Source organism: Leptonotus elevatus, chromosome 1 (assembly GCF_054856555.1).
Source record: "Leptonotus elevatus isolate MCC_2025b chromosome 1, RoL_Lele_1.0, whole genome shotgun sequence".
Lineage (NCBI taxonomy): Eukaryota > Metazoa > Chordata > Actinopteri > Syngnathiformes > Syngnathidae > Leptonotus > Leptonotus elevatus.
This window is the reverse complement of record NC_141239.1, coordinates 55,009,448-55,036,888: the sequence shown is the minus strand read 5'-3', so window position 1 is coordinate 55,036,888 and position 27,441 is coordinate 55,009,448. Positions and strand designations below refer to the sequence as shown.

The 27,441-nt window shown below is 38.0% G+C and overlaps 2 protein-coding genes across 7 annotated transcripts in view; one reads left to right on the top strand and one right to left on the bottom strand.

Moving 5' to 3' along the window:
- The window catches only part of LOC147184686 (TANK-binding kinase 1-binding protein 1-like), a 38,450-nt gene extending 22,924 nt beyond the window's left edge, over positions 1 to 15,526 (bottom strand). For 3 of the 6 annotated variants that reach the window (XM_086070393.1, XM_086070410.1, XM_086070426.1), the window contains exons 1-3: positions 15,387 to 15,526; positions 7,898 to 8,141; positions 7,671 to 7,796 (exon numbers count right to left, since the gene is read on the bottom strand). In XM_086070393.1, coding sequence (XP_085926519.1) covers positions 7,671 to 7,796; positions 7,898 to 8,131 — 360 coding nt within the window. In that variant the 5' untranslated portion in view covers positions 8,132 to 8,141; positions 15,387 to 15,526. The remainder of the gene's footprint in view (positions 1 to 7,670; positions 7,797 to 7,897; positions 8,142 to 15,386) is intronic. The other 3 variants (XM_086070402.1, XM_086070418.1, XM_086070433.1) reach the window with 2 other exon arrangements.
- A 4,359-nt stretch (positions 15,527 to 19,885) lies between these two features.
- Positions 19,886 to 26,390, top strand: LOC147184685 (pyruvate dehydrogenase (acetyl-transferring) kinase isozyme 2, mitochondrial-like). The gene is made up of 11 exons (XM_086070374.1): positions 19,886 to 20,120; positions 20,877 to 21,018; positions 22,028 to 22,099; positions 22,171 to 22,358; positions 22,541 to 22,630; positions 23,335 to 23,412; positions 23,498 to 23,574; positions 23,757 to 23,855; positions 24,530 to 24,640; positions 24,720 to 24,833; positions 25,661 to 26,390. Exons 1-11 carry the CDS (start codon positions 19,991 to 19,993, stop codon positions 25,802 to 25,804), a joined length of 1,245 nt encoding a protein of 414 aa, XP_085926500.1. The 5' UTR covers positions 19,886 to 19,990; the 3' UTR covers positions 25,805 to 26,390.
- The last annotated feature ends 1,051 nt before the right edge of the window (positions 26,391 to 27,441 follow it).

Here is a 27,441-nt window from a genome sequence, read left to right as displayed (position 1 = left end):
TTCGGTCCTCAAGAGCCTGTTTCCATGTCTCCCTCCTTTAGCGCAGCTGAATCTAATGATCAGCTCATCAGCAAGCTTTGCAGAAGCCCGATAACGATCCTGATCATGAATCAGGGTTGTTAGTAGAGAGAAATATGGAAAACAGGCTGGATAGTGGCTCTCGAGGACCAAACTTGGCCACCCCTGACTTAGACGGTTGACAAGTCTGCATATTGCACTGGTGATCCGCTACTTTTTAGGATCTTGGCCCAGAATCTAAGCCAGCTAATGCAGGGAACAAACACAACTACAACCTAGACCTGTCACCGGTCAATCACAATGTAAAGACGGACATTACTGTATAAAGAAATAAATGAGTAGGAAGTCATCTGTAAAACCCAGGTACAAATTTAAGTTAAGAAGTAAAATCTACTTTTGGAGACCGAGAAAATAGAGTATTAAAGAAATAACATTTGTTTAAAACCAACTGAAAAGAGAAAGATAATTATTGTATCTTATTGTATTGTATTTGCATTTGCATTTGCATAGGTGAAAAACATCCAAGAGATTTGACAATTTACTGCTTTTTTTTTTTATTGTTGATTCATTTTATAGCTTTGAAAATGGATTTCAATTCCAGAAGGAAACACACAAATCTGGGGTAGGACTTGGAACAATTTTGTTTGTGAATAAAAAACGTAGCATAAAGAATAACTAAATTAAATACATATTCAAAATTATTGTCAGGTTAAAGCAACCTAGAACATTTAAAAATACACAGACACAAGGATGAGAAAACAAGTTTTTTGGGTTTCTTACTCGCGAGGAGAGCAGAGTGGTGTCCAGTCACAGACTCCTCAAACCACTCTAGCCACTCTCTGTCTCCTGCTCTTTTTTATTTTGGGGTGGTTTCTGAATCACATGAGTGCGTTGCACCTCTAAAGGGGTGGGGAAACACATGATTTTCAAAATAACACATTTGTCTGATTGTTTGTAAGTGTTTGCAAGTATAAGCATGTTTTTATCTGTCAACTGTCACCGAAAATTAAATCATCCTCCTTGTGATTGGGCGCAGTTCCTGTTTCCTTGCTGTCCCAGGCTGTGTGACTCATCAAAAACAGTCAACAAAATCTAGTGACCTTTGAGCCGTTTGATTAGTAGGCTCATCCAAAGTTCACATTAGTAGCAAATATATGATAACTTACATACAATTTTATTGTAACAATTATTGTCTTCTGTGTTACTATAGTAGCAAATTACATATTTTAGATGAGAGGTTTTAAAGAAGAAAGCCACTAGATCACGTCAAAATTGTTTTATCACACAGTCATAAAATAAATGAGATATGGTTTCAACTTCATTTTCACAAAAAGCACAAAGGTTACTATTTTCGACAAATTTGGATATCAAATAATTGATATTTTTCCATTTTCTTAACCGCTTGTCCTCACAAGGGTCCCAGCTGGCTTTGGGCAGTCGGCGGGGTACACCCTGAACTGGTTGCCAGCCAATCGCAGGGCCCACAGAGACGAACAACCATCCACACTCACAATCACACCTATGGACAATTTGGAGTGTACAATTAACCTGCCACGCATGTCTTTGGAAATGTGGGAGGAAACCGGAGAACCCGGAGAAAACCCATGCAAGCACGGGGAGAACATGCAAACTCCACCCAGGAAGGCCAAAACCCGGACTCGATCTTACGTCCTCTGCACTGGGAGGCAGATGTGCTAACCAGTCATCCACCGTGCCGCCTAGCAGAATATATGTTATGATGTACTACTTTGGCTTTTTTTTTAGTAATACTCCAACCATTGGGCCCTAGATCTAATAAATGCCCCTTTTGCCATGTCCAAGTAGATCTGATCCAACTGTAGCTGAATATCTTTCAATTCAACTTCCTCTTCTAAAGTGAGACTGTTAATATTTAGTAAATAGTCAAGTTTGGCAAGCAACTCAGTTTCATGGAGGTTTTTCTCTTTCTTTAATTCTTAGCTTCTTTTGATAGAAATGCATCGGACCTTAAATTTGAAAAATTCCCATTTCCTGAAAAGGTTATTGTCAACATTTTTAATTAGAGTGTTATTTATTAAGGTTTTAATGGACTCATTAAACGATTTATCACTAAGTAAAGAGTTATTGAATTTCCAGTATCCTCTTAGGCCAGGATTGTCTTGGATTACCCCCAATTTAAAAAATGTTTTGCATGTGGTCTGTTAATGGGGCATATTGATGATAAACTTCTTTAACAAATTGAAGAGATGATGAAGATATTAAAAATAAATAAATTAAAAATTTGAATGTCATACTTCTACAAACCCAATTCCCAAAAAGTTGGGACACTGTATAAATTGTGAATAAAAACTGAAGTGCCAAATTTCAATATTTTGTTCAGAATAGAACATAGCTGACAGGTTTAAACTAAGAAAATGTATAAGTTTAATGGGAAAATATGTTGATTGTAAATTTCATGGTGCCAACAAATCTTAAAAAAAAGTTGGAACAGGTAGCAATAACAGGCTGGAAAAGTAAATTGAACTTATAAAAAAAACGGCCAGTTTCCACCAATGAGGTCCATTGGCAACTTGATTGGAGTATAAAAAGAGCTTCTCAGAGTGGCAGTGTCTCTCAGAAGCGAAGATGGGTAGAGAATCACCAATTCCTCCAATGTTGCACAGAAAGATAGTGGAGAAATATCAGAAAGGTGTTTACCAGCAAAAAATTGCAAAAAGGTTGAAGCAATCATCATCTACAGTGCATAACATCATCCAAAAATTCAGAGAATTTGGAATAATCTCTGTGTGTAAGGGTCAAGGCCGAAAAATCATACTGGATGCCCATGATCTTCGGGCCCTTAAACGGCACTGCACCGCAAACAGGAATGCTTACTATAAGGGAAATCACAGAAAGGGCTCAGCAATACGTCCAGAAACCATTGTGGGTGAACACAATCCACCATGCCAGCCGCCGTTGCCAGATGAAACTCTACAGTACAAAGAAGAAGCCATTTCTAAAGCAGACCAAGAAGCGCAGGTGTTTCTCTGGGCCAGGGGTTATTTAAAATGGTGTGTGGCAAAGTGGAAACCTGTTTTGTGGTCAGACAAATCATGATTCGAAGTTCTTTGTGGAAAACTGGGGCGCTATATCATACAGACTAAAGAGGACAAGGACAACCCAATTCGTTATCAGCACTCAGTTTATAAGCCTGCATCTGTGATGGTATAGGGTTGCATGAGTGCGTGTGGCATGGGCAGTTTCCACATCTGAAAATGCATCGTCAATGCAGAAAGGTATATTCAGATTTGAGAACATATGCTCCCATCCAGGCATCATCACTTTCAGAGAAGATCTTGCATTTCTCAACACGATAATGCCAGACCACATGCAGCACCAATTACAACATCTTGGCTGTGTAGGAAAAGGATCCGGGTATTGAAATGGCCAGCCTGCAGTCCACTTCTTTCACTTATAGAGCAATTTGGCGCATCATAAAGGGGAAGGTGCAACAAAGAAAGCCCAAGACAGTTGAACAGTTAGAGAGATGCGTGTTAGACAAGAATGGGACAGCATTCCTATTGCTAAACTTGATAAACTTGTCTCCTCGATCTCCAGACGTTTGCAGACTGTTGTAAGAAGAAGATGGGATGCCTCACAGTGGTGAAAATGGCCTTGTCCCAACTTTTTCGAGATTTATTGACACCATGGAATTTAAAATCAACATAGTTTTCCCTTAAAATTATACATTTTCTCAGTTTAAACTTTTTGCCTGTTCTCTATGTACTATTCTGAATAAAATATTAAAATTTGGCACTTCCACATAATTGCATTCAGTTTTTATTCACAATTTGTAGTGTCTCAACTTTTTGGGATTGGGTTTGTAGATTTTGTTCACCAAATTGACGGCCATCTTGACTTGTGACGTCATCTCGGGATTGTCAGTAAGGTATATTCCTTGTGCACAAAAGCTTGCTGATGAGTTGATCATTTGAATGACCTGTGTTGGAGGAGGGAGACATCTAAAACACGCAAGACTGCGGCTCTCTGGGACTGGGGTTGCCCTACCCCTGGCCTAGTTAGATCTGACCAGCAAATTTCATCAACATCGTAGGCAATATCCTCGTTGGATTATTATTATTATTTTTTTTTTTTTAATCCAACCCATTGTCTTGTTGGAAGGGCTCCCTCAGCATCAATCCATGGTTGTTGACATTATCAAATAGTGTTGCACGACAAAGTTGTATTTGACAAATTTGGTCTTCTTCTTTAATGACGTTATGTGTGTGTTTAATCAACTGGCTCATGTGTGTGGTGATTTGTAAGTCAGTGCTTTGGAATTGCAAGGAAGTGACATTATAACATATGGTTATAAGTGAAAATGGCCTTGTCCCAACTTTTTTGAGATTTGTTGACACCATGAAATTTAAAATCAACATCGTTTTCTCTTAACATGATACATTTTCTCAGTTTAAACTTTTTACCTGTTCTCTATGTTCTATGCTGAATAAAATATTACAATTTGGCACTTCCACATAATTGCATTGAGTTTTTATTCACAATTTGTATGGTGTGTCCCAACATTTAGTATTACACCATGTAAATTCCACCACATTATTATTGTTTGTAGACTTTTGGGATAATCTTGGAGGGTATCTATCCTTTGTCATCTCGGCACTCATTAAAATCTCCACCAAGAATAAGGATTGCACCATGGTATTTGTTATTAAGATCTTTCAATTTTGAAATTATTAAATCAAATAGTATCTTATTAAAAGCATGAGAATTAAATCTGTATATGTTGCAGATAATAAAAGTAGCATTGTCTTGTTTAACTTTTAGAATCACCCATCTGCCATCATTTGAAGATATTGTTTCATGAACATCTCCTTTAAATTTATGAATAAAAATCAAGACCCCAGCAGAGTGATTAGTACCGTGGCTAAAGTAAGATGAATGTCCCCATTGTGTTTTCCAAAATTTCATATCTGATTCACCAGAATGTGTTTCCTATTAAGTCATATTATATTATATTAATATTAAGTCAGCTTCTGATTTTTTGCAAAACAAAAAGATTGCTTTACGCTTGGTAATATCCATAAGACCTTTAACATTTAAAGACTAAACATTAAGAGAATTGAACAAAAAAATCTGTGAAACTAAAGCAGATTACTTGAAACTGACTCTCAGCAACATTTGCTTTCAAAAGCTTATATTCAGCCTGAAGTTTCTTAATTACTGTATCCATTTCTTCCATCTTTTCTTTTTGTTGGTTTACATCCAATGTTAAGTTGCAGGACTGTCGCAGTTAGCTTAGCTACCTCTTGTGAAGTGGCCTCAGTTGTTCTTTCAATTATTGATATTTTCTTAAAAGACTCCTCGTGTTTTGAAGACAGAGCCTGAATTGCCATTAGAATGCTACCTTCATCTTCGCTTTTTTTTGTCCTTTTGAGTGACGTTTTTTTCGGGGGGAGTATCATTCTTAGGTTCAAAAACGGCGTTTGAGGTTTCTTCGCTCTCGTCAACAACGTCCATTTAAGCCGCGGCGATTGCGCCGTTATCGGACAGAATTGACAGTCTCTCGGTTGAAACATGTCTAGTTTTCTTTCTTTTGCGCTTCGGCTCTTTTACTTTGCGAGTGGTGTGACAGTTACGAGGAGGTGAAGCAGCGAGTCGACACAAGCAGAAAGTTTAGAAAGCTTTTTGTGGTAAAGTAGATTTGAGACCCGCGTACTGTTACTTACTGTTAGTGAATACTGTTTTGAGCAGTAGCTCGTCCAAACGCAGGTTGGACCGGAGCTAATACTGCATACTGGAGAACTTTTTTTCCATTCCCACCCATTTTTCTTTTCTTGTACGTGGTGAGAGCATTCGACGGCGCCCAGTCAACGCATACTTAAATGAAGCAGTAAGACATACAAACTTGGCTACAATCAGCAATCAATTTTTCGTACAAATCAACAATAACTGCCAAGGAAACAGACAGTCACAGAAAAACAACAACAAAAAACAACCCAAGGATCAATTATACCATGCTCACACACAATTGTAAATTACATACAAAACAAAAATAAAATAAAACTATTAAAGTAATAATTAAATGAAAGTACATAAATGAAATCAGGACATATTCAACTCAACACAAGAGGGAATTTCTTCAACATAGTATATATTATTTGTACTTTAGGTCTTTTAACCAATCTTAGAGACTTAATATATATGCCAAATTTGATCAACAACATTTTGAAAAATGGGGTTAGATTTTTGAAACTTTTTCTTGTGAATGAAAAATTTGGCCATACATAAAATGAGATTTGCAGACATTTCCTCATTGCCTTCAACGCATACTGCAACGGTGAGCAACGTGTTTTGCTACTTAGAGACACACCCTATTCGCCGTTGCTAATTGCCTGTTAAAACAAGTTAACTGTATAAAAGAAGCTGTGCCAAACGAAAGGGGAATGTTTTTTTACGTGTTTTGTTTTACAATGCAATTGCTGTTGAGTGAATTGATGTATTTCCAACTGTGAATTGATGCAGATAAAGAGGTGAATTTTTAGTGCAGCTCTTCATTATATTAGAAGGCCTATAATGTAAGAAGAGTAATTAAGTACGCTAGTGTTTTGAAATCTCTTATTGAAGCTGACTTCATATGGAAATGTGATGTTATTTACATTTTGTCAATTTAATTGTAATAAGCTGTATGCGATGTTTTGGACAATTTATACCAATTCGTAAAGGAACAATATGTGAATGTCTACGGTTACCTACCATGATATATGATTAAATACTACTGTGAATTACTGATTCTAGGAGTATTTTAATATGTTTGAGAGTTAAATGCATCTACTCTTTATAATTGAATATTGATACTGAGATTGAAACTGAGCATTTGTACTCAATTACAAGGTTTTGGACAATATGTAGCACATAGATACAAATGCGACCCTGTACTTTAGGTCTTTTTTTTTTTTGTGGGTATGGACAAAACTAAGGACCAGTCCACGATTCTGGATCACATCTGAATGGCGAGCTAACCCTAGAACATTTGAGGAGAAAGAACACACACACAAAAACACAACTTCATACTCCCTGCCTGGACGGTTGGTCGTGGTAGGACAAACATTTCATACATCTTTTGGATTTACCCTTGGACGTGACAGAGGACAGGACAGGACAAGTGAACTTTATAGAAAGGGCCCCAACAATTTGAGTTTAATTAAAAGGACTGAGCTATTTTTTTTGGTGCGCACAATTTTCATTGTTTCTTTTATGTTGTAACTATACATGCGTTGCTACACAACTGTTAATCTGTGTTGTGTCATTATTGTTGTTCAAACATATGGCTCCATAAGAATCTTTGTTCTTCTGATGCTAGTCCAAGTTTGTCAAATCTTAATTTAAAGATCTATTTCATTTCATTGTTATCTCACTTAATCTGATAGGTTGGTTACACATCCAATGCCAAATTGTCATCAATGTGAAATACTACACTACCAGTTGTCCTCATCTGCATTCAGATTTTTCTAAAATGCAGAGATGAAAATGGTAACTTTACTTTAACACACGTAGAATAACAGAAAGTGCATGGTGAGGAAACAAAGTCTGTGAGAACAGCTTTGTATAAACTAGTGCGGGTAGAAAAGTCGGTGTCATTCCAATTGTATGAGTTGGTAATAAAAAGCCAACTGTACCTCTTGGGTGAGAGAGTTGATCCTGTGTTGCAGATTGGATGTCTCTGATTGGATGACATTGTTACCTTTAATAATGGGCTGACAGGAAAAGTACACTCTCTCCTCACCAAACGTATTGATCGGAAACTATATGCAATTATTGAAAGAGAGGAGAGAAAACAAGAACATTGACTGATTTGGCATAAAGCTAATACATTTCCAAATTTCATTTATGTTCTAATCTGCACCTTGACCTCGTATTGTTTGAGTTTCCTCTTGATGCTGCTGTTCTCCCTCTCCAAACTGGCAAGACGGGTCTTAATGTCATGATACGCCGCAGCCACGGCCAGTCCTGACGCTGGATACATACTATCATCTTGGAGGTGGTCAGCCGACCAGCTGATCGCCGACATGTCTATGTCATCTCGCAGCCCTTCGCCACTTCGCAACAGCTCGAGCTCCGCTGTGCCAAATACTTCCATCAACAGTTATCTGTCGGAGAGGGAAGTAATAAGGTTTTGGTCAGGGAAACAAAATCAGGAAGAGGCCATTCAACTGTATCTTTGTATTCTTCACCACACAGTGGAACCTCAATGTACAGGCAGCCATGAAATTTGAATAATGTTTAACCTTGTGTTCTCAGAGATCCCCCACTTTTGTCAAAGCAAAGCCAGGAGGGTAAGCCCAAATGTAGTCGTACCCTGGTGAAATTTTGAGTTAAAATGATTTTAGTTTTCATTTAGTGACTGTTTCATCTTAAAACCCCATATGAAAGTGGTTAAATGTATTAGAAAGTTGCATTGCATTTAAAAAGAGTGACTGATGATATGTGGTGGTTCATTGGCATTTATTAAGGTATTTATTGTGTTCAGTTTCCACTCAGTGACAATGTAAATGTGTCCTATGATTGATTGCCGATTGAAGCTGAACATTATACACTCCGATAAAAAAATTGTGTTTCCCTAAAATTGTGAGGAATATGAATCATGCGTTCAGTCTTCTACTGTGGAATGACCAAGCTTTGGAGAAGGATCTCAAATTTTGGCTTTGGTTTGCTGCAGTTTGGTTAAAGTAATGTAAAAATAATCTGCCAGGTGAATTTGTACCTCTGCTATTTCAGTTTCTTGTGTAAGACGTTCTCTATTAGCATCATTATCATATTTGTTTGGCATGGGCATTTTAACTCTTTGACCGCCAAAAACGTTTAATGGTTGACGCCGAAGTTGGAAGCGTTGACACCGAAGTTGGAAGCGTTGACGCGGCGGCTTTGATCACGTCGTAAAGCCTCACCGGCTAGCAATGCTAATGGCGGAAAACGAGCACTTCTGCACAGGCGGACGTTCAATCGGACGATGAAGAGTACCCCGAGTCCAATGCATATTCATCGGAGGAGTGGGTTCAGTCTGATCACGGAGAAGACACTGGTTCTGGACTACGATGCCACCATGAATGGAGTGGATAAGATGGATCAGAACATCTCTTACCACCCGGTATAGGAACTGAAGGACATGAGGAAGCCAGACATAACACCAGGTCATCGTATCATGACCCTGAGAGTAGACTTGATGACAACATGGCCAAACACACACTGCAGTATATACCTGCTACTCCCCGGAAAAAAAGGCCGGCAAGAAAGTGCACGCGAAGGGGCAATCGCAGTGAAACTAATCTGTGGTGCAAATCCTGCTGCGTCCCCTTGCACGCAGGGGAGTTTTACACAATAAACCACACAAAAAGAAAAACTGTGTAGTTGAAACATCCACACAATTGTAAATAGTACCACAGTTACACACATTTGTAAACAGTTAGCCAAATTGTTTTGTCAAATTGTTACACTGTTGAATGTAAATAAACGTATTTTGCTATCAAAAAACACTTTTTCATTGTTGGTGGTAGTGTTTTACAGAAGTAAAGCACTGTTTAGCTGTTTGTGGCATCATTCATTGAAAAAAAAAGGTGTCAAATTCACTAGAGTGCATGAAATAATATCGTTTCACAAAAAGCTTGATTTCTCCGTATTTTGGTCCAAAACATCGCATTTGGGTGAAACTAACCTATTTTCTATTGTTGATTACTGAAAAACGGAATAAGGTAGAAACAAACTTTTTTTTCTGATGAAAGATGAGAGTTCAATCTTGCATTTGGTAGTATCTATGTTTCCATAGTCCAAACACAACATTTTCTGTGGACCTTGAAAGATCAGTCAAAATGCTTAAATCAGCTGGCACCCGCATATCCTCTTTTCTGAAAATGCTTGGCAGTCAAAGAGTTAAGTGGTTTAGGTTTTATTTAGCAAATTCTTATATTAAAAGCATTGCAGACCTTGTCAGATCACAGCTTCAACACAGAACCAATAAGGAGTGTGGAAGAACAGGGTCCTCTTTGTTCTGTGCTTCTGTGCATCTGGATCTTTTTACAAAGCTGTTGATGACAGTATAGGAGTGGACAAATTAACTATGAGTAATGTGGTGAGAGCTGTGCCAGTCACTTTGTCCAGCCTGGCTAATCAGTTTGTTTGTTTTCCTAGGGGTGACTAGATTTCCCAGACCAAATGCACTTGTAATCGTATCTATTCAAGCAACACCTACATTTTTGCTGTCTTTGTTCTTTAAATATGATGATAAGTTTCCAATTAGCGTTAATTAACTTCATTGTATTTATTTATTTTAGCTTTTCAGAGAAATATTTACTTCTACTTTAACAGTGTGAAGTAGTCTATCATTTCTAGCCAGGAAATCCAGACTCACTCGCGGCTTTGCCGGAGAGTGAGTCTGGTCAACCGTCCTATCAGTCGCATTTCTGAGGCGGGGCAAACCTGAGCTAACAGACAGTGGAATAAATCAATGAGCGAAGAGCGGATGTGACGTCAGAAAGCGACTCGTTGAAGTCTTCTTCTTTTTTTGTTGCAGCGACGAAGTAAAAATCCAACATGGCTACTAGCCGAAGAGAGACAGACTTATATTGATGTTGCAGGAAAAAATTGAAGATTCATGGTGTCATGAGTTTCGATATTCAAACAGCGTCACGCAAATAGACAAATTTGATTGGCCGGCCTGTTTTCGGCCGGTGCCGGATCGCTGTCTATGGACACCTGTCCAGACCCAGTTTATTTTTCAAGAAAGTGGGTGTGGCTTGCCAGGCTGTATAATTTCATTTTTGTGGTTTCACTTCAATAAAATCTCAATAAATAAATGATAAATGTTATTTATTTCACCTGTTAGGATTGTTGACTCCATCTACTTCTGAGATCAGAATAATCCTGTTTTTTTTTTTGGGGGGGGGGGGGGTTGCGGGTAAACAATGTTATCCTAATCCTGCAAAAAAGTTTAAAACACAAATTGAGGGTTTGATACAGATTAAAACCAAAATTGGATTAGGTGATTACAATTTCAGAATCTGTTTTTGGTTTTATCCAACCTATTTTTAATAATTGATCCAATCCATTGTTAAAACTGTCCAGATTACCTTTGAACAACTGGGCCTGGTATTGTCTACCTGCCAGAAGATACACATTCAACCATGTGTGTGCGTGTGTGTGCATGTGTGCATGTGTGCGTGTGTGTGTGCGTGCGTGCGTGTGTGCGTGTGTGTGGTACCTAAAACAGCAATAGCCATAGAGGCAAAGAGGTCAAACCATGCATGTGGCATGTGCATAACTCCCACTCCATCAGCCTACACTGTCTTTCTCTCACACATCCACTTTCATCCCACACACTGCAAACGTGCATTGCCGCCTTCCTTCCTCTAAATTTCCTGCTCCACTTTCAGTCAGCATTATTGCATGACACATACTCAGTGCAAGCCAAGGGCAGATCAGAACATGGCCATATGTTTTCCTCACATGTTTTTTTCATTTATTAATGGACCAACATATTATGTTGCACATAATAACCCCCTGCAGTCAAGCACAAAAACTGAAGAGTCGCCTGTTATAGCATCACAATGATCAGTATAATTGCCCCCCACCCCCCAAAAAAGATTGCGCTTTTACTCTTGATCAGTATGCTACGCTACTGTATTAGTTTTATATTGTAAAACCATAACAGTTAAAAAAATAAAAAGGTTTTGTACATTCACAAAGGTTTGCAATTATCAAGCAAAACATATATATCACAAGAATTAAAAGGCAGCAGACTGAGCTAGTGCTCAGCATGTTTGCCTCACATTTCTGATGTTCTAGGTTGAAATCTTGGCTCCATCCTTGCACTGTCTGTTCCTTGCTTTTAGGTTTTCTGCAGGTAGGCTACTTCCTCCCGCATTTCCAAAATATACATGCTAGGTTCACTGAAGACTCTAAATTGTTCACCTGTGATTCTAATGAGGGCAGAAGCTCTCCAGAAAATCAATGCATGGAAGAATAATTACAGCTTAATCCATCTGACCTAATTTAGTTACCAGGAAGAGTGAAATTAATTTGGGTCACTTAAACAATTTAATGTAGGGGTGTTAGAAAAAATCGATTCGGCAATATATCGCGATATTACTGTGCGCAATTCTCGAATGGATTCGATATGCGCCCGAATGGATTTTTAAACATAATTTTTTAATGGGAATATTCAACAAAACGACTTATTTAGGGTTAGGATTCACACATTAAACATGGAAGAATGTTATATTAATGGAACATTAAGCCTTAATATTTTATTTCCGTGCTGTTCAAACATGAAACAGATTGCAACCTGTTTGTTAAATGCAGTGGCTCAGGTATAAGCCTGAATTTTCAGATAAATCTTACAGTGTACATGTACAAATTTACTGATTAGTATTTTCTAAATTTAAGTAAAAATAAATAAATAAATCGCAATAATCAATTTATAGATTTGTATCGGGATTAATCGGTATTGGATCGAATCGTAACCTATGAATCGTGATACGAATCGAATCGCCAGGTACTAGGCAATTCACACCCCTAATTTAATGTAAATACAGCCATAGATACGTTTAAAAAAACAAACAAAGGTAGTTAAATGTCTGGTCACCTGGAACTAAAGAAAAACAAAAAGATGAAGGAATATAACAATTTTCTGTCTATAGCCTTCAGAGAATATGATTACAACTTGGCAAAAGATCTCATCCCTTCAAAAGAGAGAGCTCTGCACACCTCTCTGCACAGACCAACTTTACACAAACTGATTGATAATCAGCACTAGAATTGCTGCACAAAGCACGCTGAAGCATGACCCAAACGGATGAAGGTATGATGACATGACTGTTGCACTAACAATTAGCCATTAGCAGGGCAATTGGATTTCTGAACAGCACTGACTGGTGGTAATTTTATTAATAATAAACCTGGATTTACACACAGGGCAGAAGTTATGCAAGATTTTAATGAAAATGTCAGGTTCTGTGGGGCATAATTTGTCAGTGAAGATGTGGAAGCTTGTGTTAGGCTTTCTCTCCACTTCCTGGAGACTAAAATTACATTACTCAACAGCCAGGACATTTTTATAGATTTCATGTGTGAATTTGGTCATGCACTCTTGTTTCATCACCTTAAGTCTCGTCCCTCCCTCACCTGTATATACAAATTCCATTTTAAGCAATATCTGTCCCTTGATTATCTCTGAACAAGCAGAGCCAAACACACAAGAAAGCAAAGCTCTGGTTACTCTTCAATACTCTTGGATATCATCCAGCTTGTGTAACCTAAAGAAGATGGAGTAAACCACCCACCTTGAGCTTGGTGGTTTTATTTGTGAGAAGGAGCGGGGTGTTTAATTAAAAAATAAGTCTCCATTTACCATTGCTAGTTATTTAGTGGAACTAATAAAATATAATCTTTTCTCATGCTCTTACTTGATACTCCACAACCCAAGTCACCCGTGCGGATGTTTTTTGCTACAATGAAACTCAGATTCAGGATAAGGTGAGGGTCTACATTTGCTTAAGGACTTGGAGAAGGCATTCAGCCTTCAGGGAGTCCCGTGGGGAGTGCTCCAAGAGTATAGGGAACTGGACCCCCTGATATGGGCTATTCGGTCCCTGCCAGAGTTGGGTTCGCATTTCCGGCAGATCCTGTTCACTGACATGGGTGAGCTGAATCTTATCCATAACTTGAGGTGACGGGAGTTGTTTAGATACTCTGACAGGTCGGCACTGAATCACAGGACATATATAAACAGTTTTTCACACTCATGGGCAATTACGGGTCTTCAGTTAATCTAACAGGCAACCATATAAGAGGACCTGGTTAAAACCCACACAGAAAAGGTCCAGCCAAGACTGAAACTCAGAAGCTCTTATCTGATGGAGACAGAGACTATTTAGTGCAGGGCTGAGACAAGACGTCTTTTTGGTGTGGCACATCATGCTTAACGTATTATAGGCATCTATAAAATAGGGGGATAAGTTACATTTTAACTACTATGTCTACAATTCAGGCAGCAGTGGAGTTATTAAATATAGGCCTACATTTACTTAGTTTTTTGCAATTACTAAGGACAACATTTCCAACCTTCTGCACTGCTGTTCTGACAGTACATTTTATTTAAGCTCAGCAACACTCTGCGCTCTATATTTGAAGCAGATCTGTCTCTTATTACAATAAAGAGTGTGGTTTTCCGCACCCCAACTGCTGTCATATGTCTTCTTTGTATTGTGATGGTGATTATGTAATATGTATATTATGTATATTTTAAAAGAGATGGCAAAAAGAGAAACAAATGAAAGTCAATACAGCACTACTGTGTCGCTTCATGCTGATACAGCTGTAGAGAAAATATTCCTGTCACTGTTGTGACATCTTGGACCCGCCTTTTTATATGCATGTTTATCATCTTTGTACCCATTGACACTTGAGTTTTATGTGCACATGCATGGCAATGTGATCATTTTAATTGTAGGGCCAGAACAATAATCCATGTATTGTTCATTTGTATAGAAACCGTGTGCAGTTTAATTTTTAAAAATTGTCTGCAACTTCCACTTCCACCTTGACACCTTCCACATAAATTCCAATATTCAGCTATAGTAGTCTTTTATCTCAAGTAAAATGCCCATTTGAATGTAACATATTCAACAAAATGAGATACATTCATTTTTCTCCTCATTAGGCTTAATGAATATCTTAAAAAATATATCCAATAAAGTTTAGGGTTTGTTCAGTTCTTCAAATGGGATATATATATATATATATATATATATATATATATATATATATATATATATATATATATATACACAGGTGTGGTGTTGTTTAAGAGTCAACAACAATTGAGTATTTGAAGCATGTGAGCATCCAATAGAGGTCAATTTGTTGCAGTGCTTGCAAAAACATCACCAGGTTTTGCGTTGCCTTGTGGTGTTTCAGATAGCCGACGGCACATGAATGCAACACACCCTGACGAGTCAGGGTTGTAATAACGAACAAAATCATCCACATTTATTGACAATGTAATCCAAACTGCTCGTTAATGGCACTTTGCTCAGGTATTTGTGGACAAATGGATTTGCATCTGCTCCGATTTCTAATAAACCCACATTTCTTTGATAGCCTATTTATATATTTATTTATTCGCATTTTCACTCCATCCATGCTACTTGTCTCGCCTCCGAGAGAGCTGCATTTCACGCCATGAACAGCTGCGCAACAAAATCGTCTCAACACGGCCCGCTATATCCTAGCAGCGTTATGATTGATTCAGCCAATAAATTATGACCGCGGACACCGACATGCAAAGGAAAACGACGGCAAGGCAAGTAAAGACGTACAAGTAACCGAGCTTGTTTACTTACGTATCGTGGCAAAAACAGAGCAGGTGGTGGTGCTGATTGTGCTGAGGAAGGGTCGACATGACTTGAGTGTGACATCAGCACTGGATGCTGATGTGAGTGATCCTCCCCCTACCCACTCTCAACGAGATGGGGAGGGGACGTCTTTTCAAAAGAGAATGTTCTACATGTATAAATAATTACACTTCTCTTTTTTTAAAACAAGGCTGGATGACAACACTGCTCCGATTCATTCTTGTGTCAGTGGCCTGAGACTAAAAACAAGGATACATAGCAAATCAAGAACATTAAAAGATAGAAATAGAAACGCAAGTCCTGTTGGACAGTTTTCAAGTCAAGGAGCCTATTGCAAGATGTGTCATGTCGACTTCTCTGTCTCTATATTTGTATCATGTGCAAATACCACAAACTTAACAGTTGTGACACGTTACATATATCATTTATATATAGAGGATGAACAGTTTTGGCCCCAACAGTGAGCCCTGGGGGACGCCACATACAATGTCCAGGAATTCTGATTTAAACTCACTCAGCTATCCCCTTATCCCATCGGGTTGCAGTTTACTGATCAGTTTGTATGGAGGTAAATATGGTGCAAAAGTAACTTGTACCTGTAAAAAAAAAAAAATTGTTGTTGTATTAAAACAAATTGTAAAAAAAAAACATTTTGTCACATCTTAATATCAGAAAGAGTGGTAATACTGATAGACACAGACATTTTAGCCCGCCCAAATCCTCCAGAGCCCGCCCTCTTCTCTACGAGTACAAATCATGGAGCTCTACAAGTACGAATCAGTTTTGCACCATCTTTAGTGAGAGATTTGGTGCAAAAGTCAAGTGACTGGACAGCAGCAGAAAAAACACTTGTGACTCCTAGTGGCGACTTCTTTGACTACAAGTTGTCATTTATACAGGTACAACTCACGACTTTTACAGATACAAATTTCCACTTTTTCTACAGGTGCAAACATTTTTTTGTACAGGTACAAATCACGACGTTTACAGGTACAATTTTTTACAGGTACAAATCATGACTTTTACAAATACAAATGTATACTTTTTTCTACAGGTACAAGTTACTTTTGCACCATATTTACCTCCATAAATTTGTCATGATTTGTAATGTCAAATTATTTTTGGAGATTAATAAACAGCCATACTATAGAGAATAGAGGCTGAGTTACGACCAGATTTAAACAGATATAATAATGCGAAATAGTGGAGAAAGTAAAAGTTAAGGTGTATTATTTAGTAAAATGAACATAGGAAATATATTGATGGGTTAGTGATTGAAAATCGATGGATTCATTTTGATTTTCACTACAGTTACTGTACTATGCTGTGGTCTTATTTCTATGCATGTTCTATTTTTTTAACTCACTCAACATAACTTTATTGATAAAACATTTTAAAACAACAAGATCAAACGTTGTAGAAACTATAACAAAACATTACAGAACTTGCGTAAGTGATTAGTCGAAACCAAACGTTAGGAATTGCTGCGACACCAGGAAAAAAACTAAAAACATGGTAAGATATCCTTAAACAATGAGATACATTTCACATTTGAATTGGTGTTAAAGTGATAAGTTTGACTTCCACATTTGGTAAAACAAAACAACGTCACTGGCAGAGTCCTTTTTGGGTCTTATAAATTAAAGCTACTAGTTACATAACTACTATATAGCTCTTCTGGTCATGAGCTGTGTTTTTGTTGATTTGGTTAGGATTAGATTTAGTTTTGTCATGTTCTCCCAGTGTCCATTTTTCCATGTCTGGCTCGTTTGATTTTTGTGTCCACCTGTTGTCATCATGCAGTTCATCTGGTATGTCTTTCAATCTGCTCCCTCAACTACTTGTATCTTGTCCAGGGGTCTATTTCACAAAGCAGGCTTAGTGAGAACCCTGAGTCAAGAAACCCTGAAATGTGGGAAACTCTGCGTCTTCCGTTTCAGAAAGGGAGGTAACTGAAACCAGAGAAAAAGAGGTAACTCGAGCATGTTTCCTAAAAAGAGGTAATTTAAGCTCTCGGTCAGTTACTGTAGTAATTAGCATGAACCATGAACCTAACCTGGTCGGGTGCAGGTTTTTCACAATGAACCTCGAGGTTTTCTCTGTCCCCGCCTCCTTTCAAACCACACACGACATTTCATTTCCTGATTCATAAAGTCCGCTGCAGCAAGTTTTTGCGTAAATACGCCTATAGTCTATAGCGTAAAGTCCACTTTTGTCATGAACATGCCACGTGAAGGGTCCGCTTTATTGCACAGGGAATTAAATATTCGTCGCAAGACTGTTATCAGACCGTGCATAGATATGCTGGCATTTCCGGACAGTTATCTTTTTGAGCGTTACCATTTCACATCACAGTCCATCATCTACATACACAATTTAATCCGTCCTTACATTTGCAGCATTACCGGCGCCGTAATCATGCGCTTACATCACAACATATATTGTGTGTTGCGCTCCGCTTTTTTCTTATAACCGTTTGAATAATACTTTTATATTTCATCTTAAATCAAGTGCGCTTTTCCCCTGCAGGATTGCACCTAGATGAAATTAATTAATGAGCTACTATTCAACGGGTTTTCCCTGTATAAATATTGTGATTGCAAAAGACTACATTTAAATTTACGCATTGACCCGAGCAGCAACGTTCTCACACGCCGCCTTCCTCTATGGGGAACCGCTGCGGCGTTGCACTTTTTTTCGGAAGACATGTTCAAATTCGCTATATGATCGCATTTAGATTTCCAGTTGAGAGGGGTAAAAAAACGCGGAAGCAGAGGGCGGCGCCACGCTCAGCTTCCCCATTGCCATGGTGACCCGAGGAATCGGGGCTCCATTGATGTGGTAACTCCAGGTGAAACTACTCTGCGTTGATAAAGCTACCTCAAATCAGCTGTCTTGGAACCGAAAACGCAGAGTTTCCTCTCTCAGTGTATATCAACTCGCTGTTCAGGGTTAGTCTAGGTGTTTGTTGAACGTGCTTTGTGAAATGGACCCCAGGTGTTTCTCTTTGTTTCTTGTCTTGTTTTTTTCGGTCTTTGCCAGTTCATTGTTTGTGTTTCTTGCTTCTGTTCATGTCGCTGTGAATTATGTGTTCCCAGAGTCCTGTCTTGCTTCCTTTTATAGTACATGTATACCCAGTTTTAGGTTGTTGTTTGAATAAAACAAATTGGACTTTGTTAATTTAGCTTTTTTGATCACTTCTAGTACCTGGTTTGCCTTTTTGTTCTTTTGCAAATACAGTAAATACTTTGTGGCACTCAATTTGCTCCCTTGTCTTGCTTACCTGCGTCCCTGCATTTGGGTCCTCAATCATGCTAACTCATGTCACTTTTATATTACTGTAAACAAAAATGGCCAATATATATATATATATATATATATATATATATATATATATATATATATATATATATATATATATATATATATATATATATACATTTTTAAATAAATGTAAAGTTATGTACAATAATTCATGTAAACAAACGCATTATTTTTTCTTTCTTTTATTTATTTTTATGCAAAAACCTGGTAATGGCAGGAGCACCACAATAGAGGTATTCATTTTGTATGATTTTGTAGCCAATTTTTAAGGACTCTTAAAAGTTGTTAATGAGCCACTTGTTTTATATGCTTTGACAGATTGTTCCCTTGCACTGCTGCGTTGTAGGTACAAGAAACAGTTTTTACTTATAAGGCTTTGGAATTTGCAAGGGACAAAGTCAGTTGAGCTGCCTCGAGTGATGAGTATTGTTTCGCCGAATGTGGAAGTAAAGTTAACACGTTAAAACATGGAATTTATGTATTAACGTTTATTATTGACTTTCCTGCACGTGGCAGCAATATGCTTCCGCAGAAGCAGTAGTTTCATGCGCACAATTACAAAATTTTAGCGTATGTTAGTTAATTGAATCAAAGTAGATCACAATCGTAAAACAAATGATACTGCAATTGATACTACTTCCTTTGATTAGTCGAAATCAACATTGTAGTATTCTGCACATGTCCACTAGTGATGACGTAACAAGATGCACCAGTGCAGAGACGAAAATGAAGGATGAATAAAGTTGGCACGTTCACGCCAGTGTGAGACAAAATAGGGCTAGTCTTTATTGTATCCTTGAATATTACAAACATGACGTCACTACTCAAGCGTATACCCAACCCCGCATTATATCATCTGTTTGTGTGTTTAATTCAGTCTTTAAAAACACGTTACGACTCTACTGTTGATGAAGATGCGCAAGTATCGCCCAAGTTACTATTATGACAACAGAGTGCAGCAATTTTCCATCCTACTTGTTTATCAGCGAGCGAGAGAGAACGTTATGTAATTTCCGACATGACCAGGTCAGTCATTCAGGAGACTGTGTTGTTTACTCTCCATCTACAGTACAACTCTTTGTGTTTCTTGGAATATGACTGGCTGGCTGCCGCCCACCTCGCCTTCTCATTGGCCGAGAGGCAGTAAACAGTGTAATAAATGTGCACCTCACAAGTGCTACTGCAGAATGCAAACTGCCTGCAAATTACGTCTACATCGGCAAATTTAATTGCAGCAGCGCTTAATTTTTTAAAGATTAATTTTTAGGATGACGAGTAGAATAAGATTTGTTAGATCCATGGTGAAGGCGGCAGCTGTGGCCAACGTTCCTAAACTTGTGGATAATTTCTCTAAATTTTCGCCATCTCCGCTTTCTATGAAACAATTCCTGGATTTCGGTAAGTGGGGTTCTAACTTGAATTGGTTTGCCAACTGTATCGTTATCTTGGTGTTTCTTTAATTCGCGATGCAGTTTCCTCGTGATACGGATTATATGTAACTAAACAATCCAACTGAACACAGGTCTATAATCCCCTATTTGTAATAACTGACATCACAGGCAACCTTAAAAGAGTAAAGGATCTCTTTTATGCACATCTTACTCAACTCTCTCAACGTGGAGTCGTTTCATGTATGTAATTACTGGCCATCAGCCCTTAGTTACACAGAGATTTCCATATTGTTGATGATCCAATGAAGTAGGCTAATGATAACACTAACAGCAAATGATACTAATCACATAATTCATGTGCGCACAGCCTCTTTTGGCTCCTACTTACTAATTCATCATCATATTTATCTATCATGACAGCAAAAAAAATAAGCTAATGGATGCAACCTGATATATATATATAGTTTTTATTATTATTATTATTATTTAGCGGATGTATGCAACCTGATATATATATATATATATATATATAGTTATTATTATTATTATTATTATTACAATAATTTTAAATATGTTTGTTATATGCATTATTTGTACCATTTATGTCATTGGGACATGCTAACAGAAACACCTTGTTAAAAAAAAAAATAGTACTGTACTGCAATCCCCACTCTGACTCACATCTGACCCACTCTCAACCTGACCAACATTGTGTTGTTTGTATGAAATGTCATGTTTGAATTTATTTTCTTGTACTGTGAAGGTTCAACCAACGCATGTGAGCGCACATCATTCATCTTTCTTCGCCAAGAGCTTCCTGTGCGTTTGTCGAACATCATGAAAGAAATCAACCTGTTGCCTGACCAACTGCTGGTCACATCCTCTGTGCAACTGGTCCAGAGTTGGTGAGTAACAGCTACATTTTGACCACGACTCTTTCTATGTTTAGTTTAATGCTGAGTCTGAAGAAAAAGCAGGCAGAAATGTTCACTTTGTGGATGGGGCATTTCACTAGCAAGCTGCCAAAAAGTTAATTACTGTCTGGATCCATGCATGTGACTAATGCAGAGGACACATTGTCAAACTCAATTACAGTGGACACCCGCGGAGTTAGGTTTTATTTTATTTTATTGTATTTGAGGGGTTGTTTTGTTCCCTCCCCATTTTCCCTGTTTTTGTGGAAAACTCAAAACTAGATTTTTGGCAATTCACCTGGTCCCTAACCCCCGCGAATAATGGGGGTCCACTGTACATATAATTATGACACGTGTGAAAGGCTTGATTACAGAATTGTTTTCTAAATCAGGCAGCTCACAAAACTTGAATTGGTAGTGTAGTCACTTTTGTTGGGTACTGGGTAGACAGACTTATCTATTTGTACTGTACACAAGCAAGTACAATTTTCCACTAATATGTGTATCACACAGTTTTGTTGAAAATGCCTGATATTTCATAGTGGTATTGTATACTGAGCCCATCTGCTGTAAATAGCAGTCAAACAGATTCCTTCACTAAGCAACGGGGTGGGGAGGCAGAAAGAGTGGATGAACTTTGTCCCAGTTCCTAACTTCCTACTCACTTCCCCGCCTGTCGTCGTCTTGTTTTTCCTCATCGTGCTTGCACGTTGTTGAAGCTGAAGGGAACATCACGTTTGGAGTAACGTCACTGCCATATGCAGAAAAAGTGACATGGATTGATATGGGGGTGTCTTAATGTCATGTTGCTCTGATTTTCTTGGAATTGCCACACCACTTGTCAGGACACATGGTGTGGATATTTTTCCTCTGAGCTTCATTCTGCACCACTCTCTGTTTATGTTATTCAACTAGCCCAGTCAAATGTACCGTGGAAACTGATGCAACATGATATGGGTGTCTTAAGTGTTACACCGATGCTTTATGTACTCTCCCTAAGGTACATCCAAAGCCTGATGGAGATCTTGGATTTTCTGGACAAGAGCTCGGATGATCAGAGAACTCTCGAGACGTAGGGAAATAATTATTTAAGAAATAAATTTCACAGCAGCAGAGTGTAGAAATAAACATGATGATTGTTAGGTTTGTAGAAGTATTGGAGGCGATCAGAAACAGGCACAATGAGGTGGTCCCCACCATGGCCCAGGGGGTGATTGAATACAAGGAGACCCACGGACGCCAGGACGCTGTTACTGACCACAACATGCAGTACTTCCTGGATCGCTTTTACACCAGCCGAATTTCTATCCGCATGCTCATCAACCAACACAGTGAGTGGCGGCCTTACACACACTGTCAACATATTAACACTCGCCGCAAGTACACACACAAATACACTCTGAACTGTATCTATCACCAGATCATTTCTGACACTGAATCACATGACCATGATAAGTCATAATGTCATAATCCATAAACCAGATGAAACTAATATGTAGGTTTCTGTATGCAGCGCTCGTATTCAGTGGAAACACAAATCGCACTCACCCTGACACCATTGGTTGCATCGACACCATTTGTGATGTGCCTGAGCTTGTACGAGGTAAGTCTTCACCAGATTTTTTTTTAATCCACAATGCATTTATTTCACATTTGAATTTGTGACATGTTAATGACAGTCACAGAAAATAATGATTTGGCCTTCCTTGTTTCATCACTTTCTTGTTCATTTCAAATGCATTTTTGTTAATGATAACAACAAAAAATAGCTGGTCAGAGTTCAAATTAAGAGCTAATATCTAGCCATGGTTTTCCTGATATTAGGTCAAATCACTTAAGCTCTTACACCAATAGCAATAACAGTAAACTATTGGTCTCATAATTCTCCTTTAGTGTTACCGGGCAATAAAATGAACAAGAAATTGAAGAAAACAAGGTGGTCCAATTAATCCCCCCCCCCAATAACTTTGTTTTCCAACCAGTCTGTTACTTGGCATTATGTCAGGTTCCATATATTTTAGATAAACATGCACATACGCTATATGTGACTCTTCTGAACATTCATACAAGCAAAGCACTGTGGTTTTTGTCAATACTTTTCAATATAGTACTGTATATAAATAGAGAGCTGTCCTACTTTTCCAGCGTAAATCAGCTTTAGTGTGTGACTCCAAAATGACAGACAGTATGCTTATGATTCAGCACAGCTATCAGAAATGAGATTTGTACTGTACATAACAACTAATTATAACAACTTTGTGATATCTAATACAATGACACTCAATTGAGTTGATCTTGTGTCCCTAGATGCTTATGAAAGCGCTAAGTTAATGTGTGAACAATATTACCTGGGAGCACCTGAGCTGGAGTTGAGACAGATGAACGGTGAGAAAGATTGTCAGACACACACATTGTTTGAATGTTTCATGTGAATATAAATAAAGCCTTGACTACCTTTTTTCTCCCTTAGCTAACAGTACCAGACAACCCATCCAGATATCTTACATCCCATCTCACCTGTACCACATGCTCTTTGAGCTCTTTAAGGTAATTATGATCAAAGCAACAATTATTTGAAGTAAAAAGAAAAAGATAAACAATCCCTCATCTTCTTATTAGTTGAAAGTTTATAAAAAAATAAATTAAGGGATCATTCTGAACACCGTTTGCTATACAAATATAATTTACATTCTTGAATATGTGTAGTTGAGCCTGTGTTTTGACTGCAGAATGCCATGAGAGCAACCATTGAGAACCACGAGGCCAGCAGGATCCTCCCACCCATCAAGGTTCTAGTCGCAGTTGGTGGAGAGGACTTGTCAATCAAGGTGACCATAATTTTACCAGAGAAAATTTCCTTATTTGTGAATAATGTATGTGGAATCTACTGATATGATTCCAAACGACATGTTATTGTCATTAACAGGGTTGGGAAACCCAGGTCCAGAAAGTAAAAACCCTTTCACAGATTGACTTTAGCCTGTTTAGTAGAAGCACCTGTGGTGAAGCCAAACTGTTTCAGGATTCCACAACCCTTGTCATTAATAAAATAAACCTTAAGGAATATGTTAAATGTAATGAATATAAATTGAGAAATACACAATAGTGACATTTACTGTATAAAGCTGTGTGTACCTTTTTTCGATAGTTGCACACAAAATAATTTATAATGTGTTCTATCAAATTGTTTCGGATTAATAGCCTTGACACCATCTGGGAACTATTCACACTTATGGTAGCAAACTAACTTTTGTGGTTCTCCCTTCACCCACTGACAGCTTAATGTGGTTGCATAAATCCACTAAAACCTTAGAATCCTCAAAAATCCAAATCCATTTAAATCTGTAAAACCAAATTTCCATATTTAGATGGGATTAGCTGTTGTTAGCTAATTTGGCATTGCATTACCATTGCATAATGTTTGAAGATATACATAGTAGCTATTGCTGCTGCTGCACCCTAAAAAATGAGAGAAGGTCACTATAATCTCTGTCTCCAACAGATGAGTGATAGAGGTGGTGGAGTTCCATTTCGGAAGACCGAGCGTCTATTCAGCTACATGTACTCCACGGCTCCAAGACCAGAGATAGGGGAGAAACATAGAGCCCCTCTGGTGAGCATTTTGAGTACAAAATATACATTACTCAATGTAAGAGAAGCTATGATCATACATGTCTTTTGTGTATTTATAGGCTGGTTTTGGCTATGGGCTGCCCATTTCTCGTCTCTATGCTCAATACTTTCAAGGAGACCTACAACTTTATTCCATGGAAGGTTATGGCACTGATGCAGTTATACACCTGAAGGTAACATATAAAAACAAGACTGCATTATGGCGTACACTGAGTATATGGTTTGATTGAAAGCTTAAATTTGCCATTTTGGTACTAAGATGGTTCCAGTTATTCCCTCCTTTGCAGTGTTATGATGAATAACGCGAGGCTTAACTTTTTCATTTGTATTTATTCAATGGGTATCTTCTGACTGAAAAAGACACGCCAAAGTGGCAAAAACAACCAGATTTTTATTGTAAGGATCCTGGCTCTAGCACAATCTTCTAGACTAGAGCATTCTCAACTATAAATTTAAAACGTTGTATATGCCTGTATTGAGAATTGTTTTGGAAATGTTATCTTTTGACAAAATATGCTAGATAATGCAAATATAATTAGGGCAGTGAGGTTGCTACAGTGTTTTATAATTTTTGTCTTACACATCATTGTGTCTTTTCTATCTTAAAAAATATTGCAATGATAATTAATAAAGTATGCTGCTCATCATACTCAGTATCAGTATAAATATAAAGATTACTTTGGCTAATTCTATTTTTTTCCGCTGAACATGTGGAGTTCCTTTTTAAAAACGATGTTATGTTACATGTAAGGTAATTGAAGAATCACTCTCAGAATGTTTAGAACTTTGCATAGCCGATGCCCCAATTCTTCTTCTTTAGAATTCAAACATATTGAGACTGAATCAACACATTCACTGTTGGTCACAGTTAAGTCATGATCTAGTTATTATGTCCATGCCTTTATTGAACAGAACACTTTTCCTAAGCGTTTGTCTTAATTTTGCGTCAATGTGTGAGGCAGATACTTATCGAATGTGTACTACCATTGTGTCTCTCCAGGCGTTGTCGACAGACTCAGTGGAAAGGCTGCCAGTTTTTAACCAAACTGCCCTGCGCCACTACAAGCTGAATTTGGAAGCAGACGATTGGTGTGTTCCCTCTAAGGAGCCACTGGATCTTACAGTTTTTCGAACGGCCAAGTGATCCAGCCAAGAAAAGACACAAATATACTCGTGTGCTTGCTCACAAAGTGTCCTTAAAAGGAAAGGACATTGATGGACCAGAAGCTGAGGCAATCAAAATAGACCAAGCTGGCCATGTTTTGTTGTTGTTGTTGTTTTTTCCATTCTGATTTCTGGCACTTTGGTTGATCGGGATGCACCATTTTCCACCTTGTGTTTTTTCATGTCCTCTCTATGAAGGAATCCAGAATGCAGTAGTGCTGTGGTAGAAAGCTGGAAGAGAATAGGAAACATTGAGAAAAAAAGCATGTGGAATTCAAGCATGGAATGATTGAACAGTTGCAGCTGGACACTGAGCCTTCATTTGCTGATATTGTTACAGCGGTGTGAATATTTGAAAATCCTTTGTTCTGTTGTACAGTATAGATGGATTTGAGTCACTGTGAGTGGTCACAGGTTATATAAATGAGGTTTGTGCTTGGTTCATTCCTTCATTTAAAGTTTGAGTGCTTTTGTTGTACTTTTTTGTAAAATTTTTAAATAATTTCGGATGACCTATTTTTGTAATAAAAATAAATAAAAATAAAATGATAAAAATACTTTACAAATCAACGTGTTTATTCATATATTTTGCACTGATTTGGTTCTTTATTGACTTAATGGCTGATGAAGAACTTGTGGCAGACCATGTGTGGTGTGTACGTGTTGAACAACATAGAGGGACACAATAAACCTTGCTCGCAAACAAGCTTATCACAAAGTTGCATAACAAAAAGTTGAGTATGTTATACAGTAATGACCTCAAGTACACTTTGACTTCCCGGCTGTCTGCCAAAGCAATGTGCATTCGTAACCCTGATGAGATTTCGCATTGCTATAACACTATTGTACGTAAACTCACTAATACTAATATACAGAACACATTTTACACACATACAGTGTGCTTAGTACATGGGCCAATCCACTGAATCGTTGCCATTTGATTGTTGTAACTCAAAATAAATTTAAATTCAGGACTTTATTCAACTCTAAAGTACACCTATTTAACAACTATAAATGTGTGTGTGTGTGTGTGTGTGTGTGTGGTCTTGTTTTTGTTACATAGTGGGGCCAACATTTCGGGATTTCACAGTCCATGTGGGGCCATTTTGCTGGGTCCCACAAGTTTAGACCTCTTTTTAAGGGTCAAGACTTGGTTTTAGAGTTTAGGTTTGAATTGGGTTATGGTTGAGGTTAGGGTAAGGAATAGGGGTAGGCAATCATTTTTGATGGTTGGGGTTAGGGGAAGGGGCTAGGAAATGCGACAGTAGCGATCGCGGGCAGTCAAGACAGCAGTCAGTGCGTCCCTCTTCGGGTGAGAAGGAACAGTGCTTACAGCGAGCATCGTCGTTCATAGCAGTCACCAATTGACGCGCAATGAGTGTGTGCAAATCAACAGGCTGCTATCTTTGTGTGGGAGAGAAGGCCTCTTCACCAACAGAACAAAACGTCTTTTAACGTCTTTGGCGGCGCTCATTTTGATTTTACTAAACGTTATTAAATGTTTTTGGCGGTCAAAGAGTTAAGGTTAATTGTATTAAGTAGTTTGTACTAAATCAGCAGGCATGAAGCTATTATTAGCTAAAATATTAGCTATTATTTAGTACAAACCATAACTTA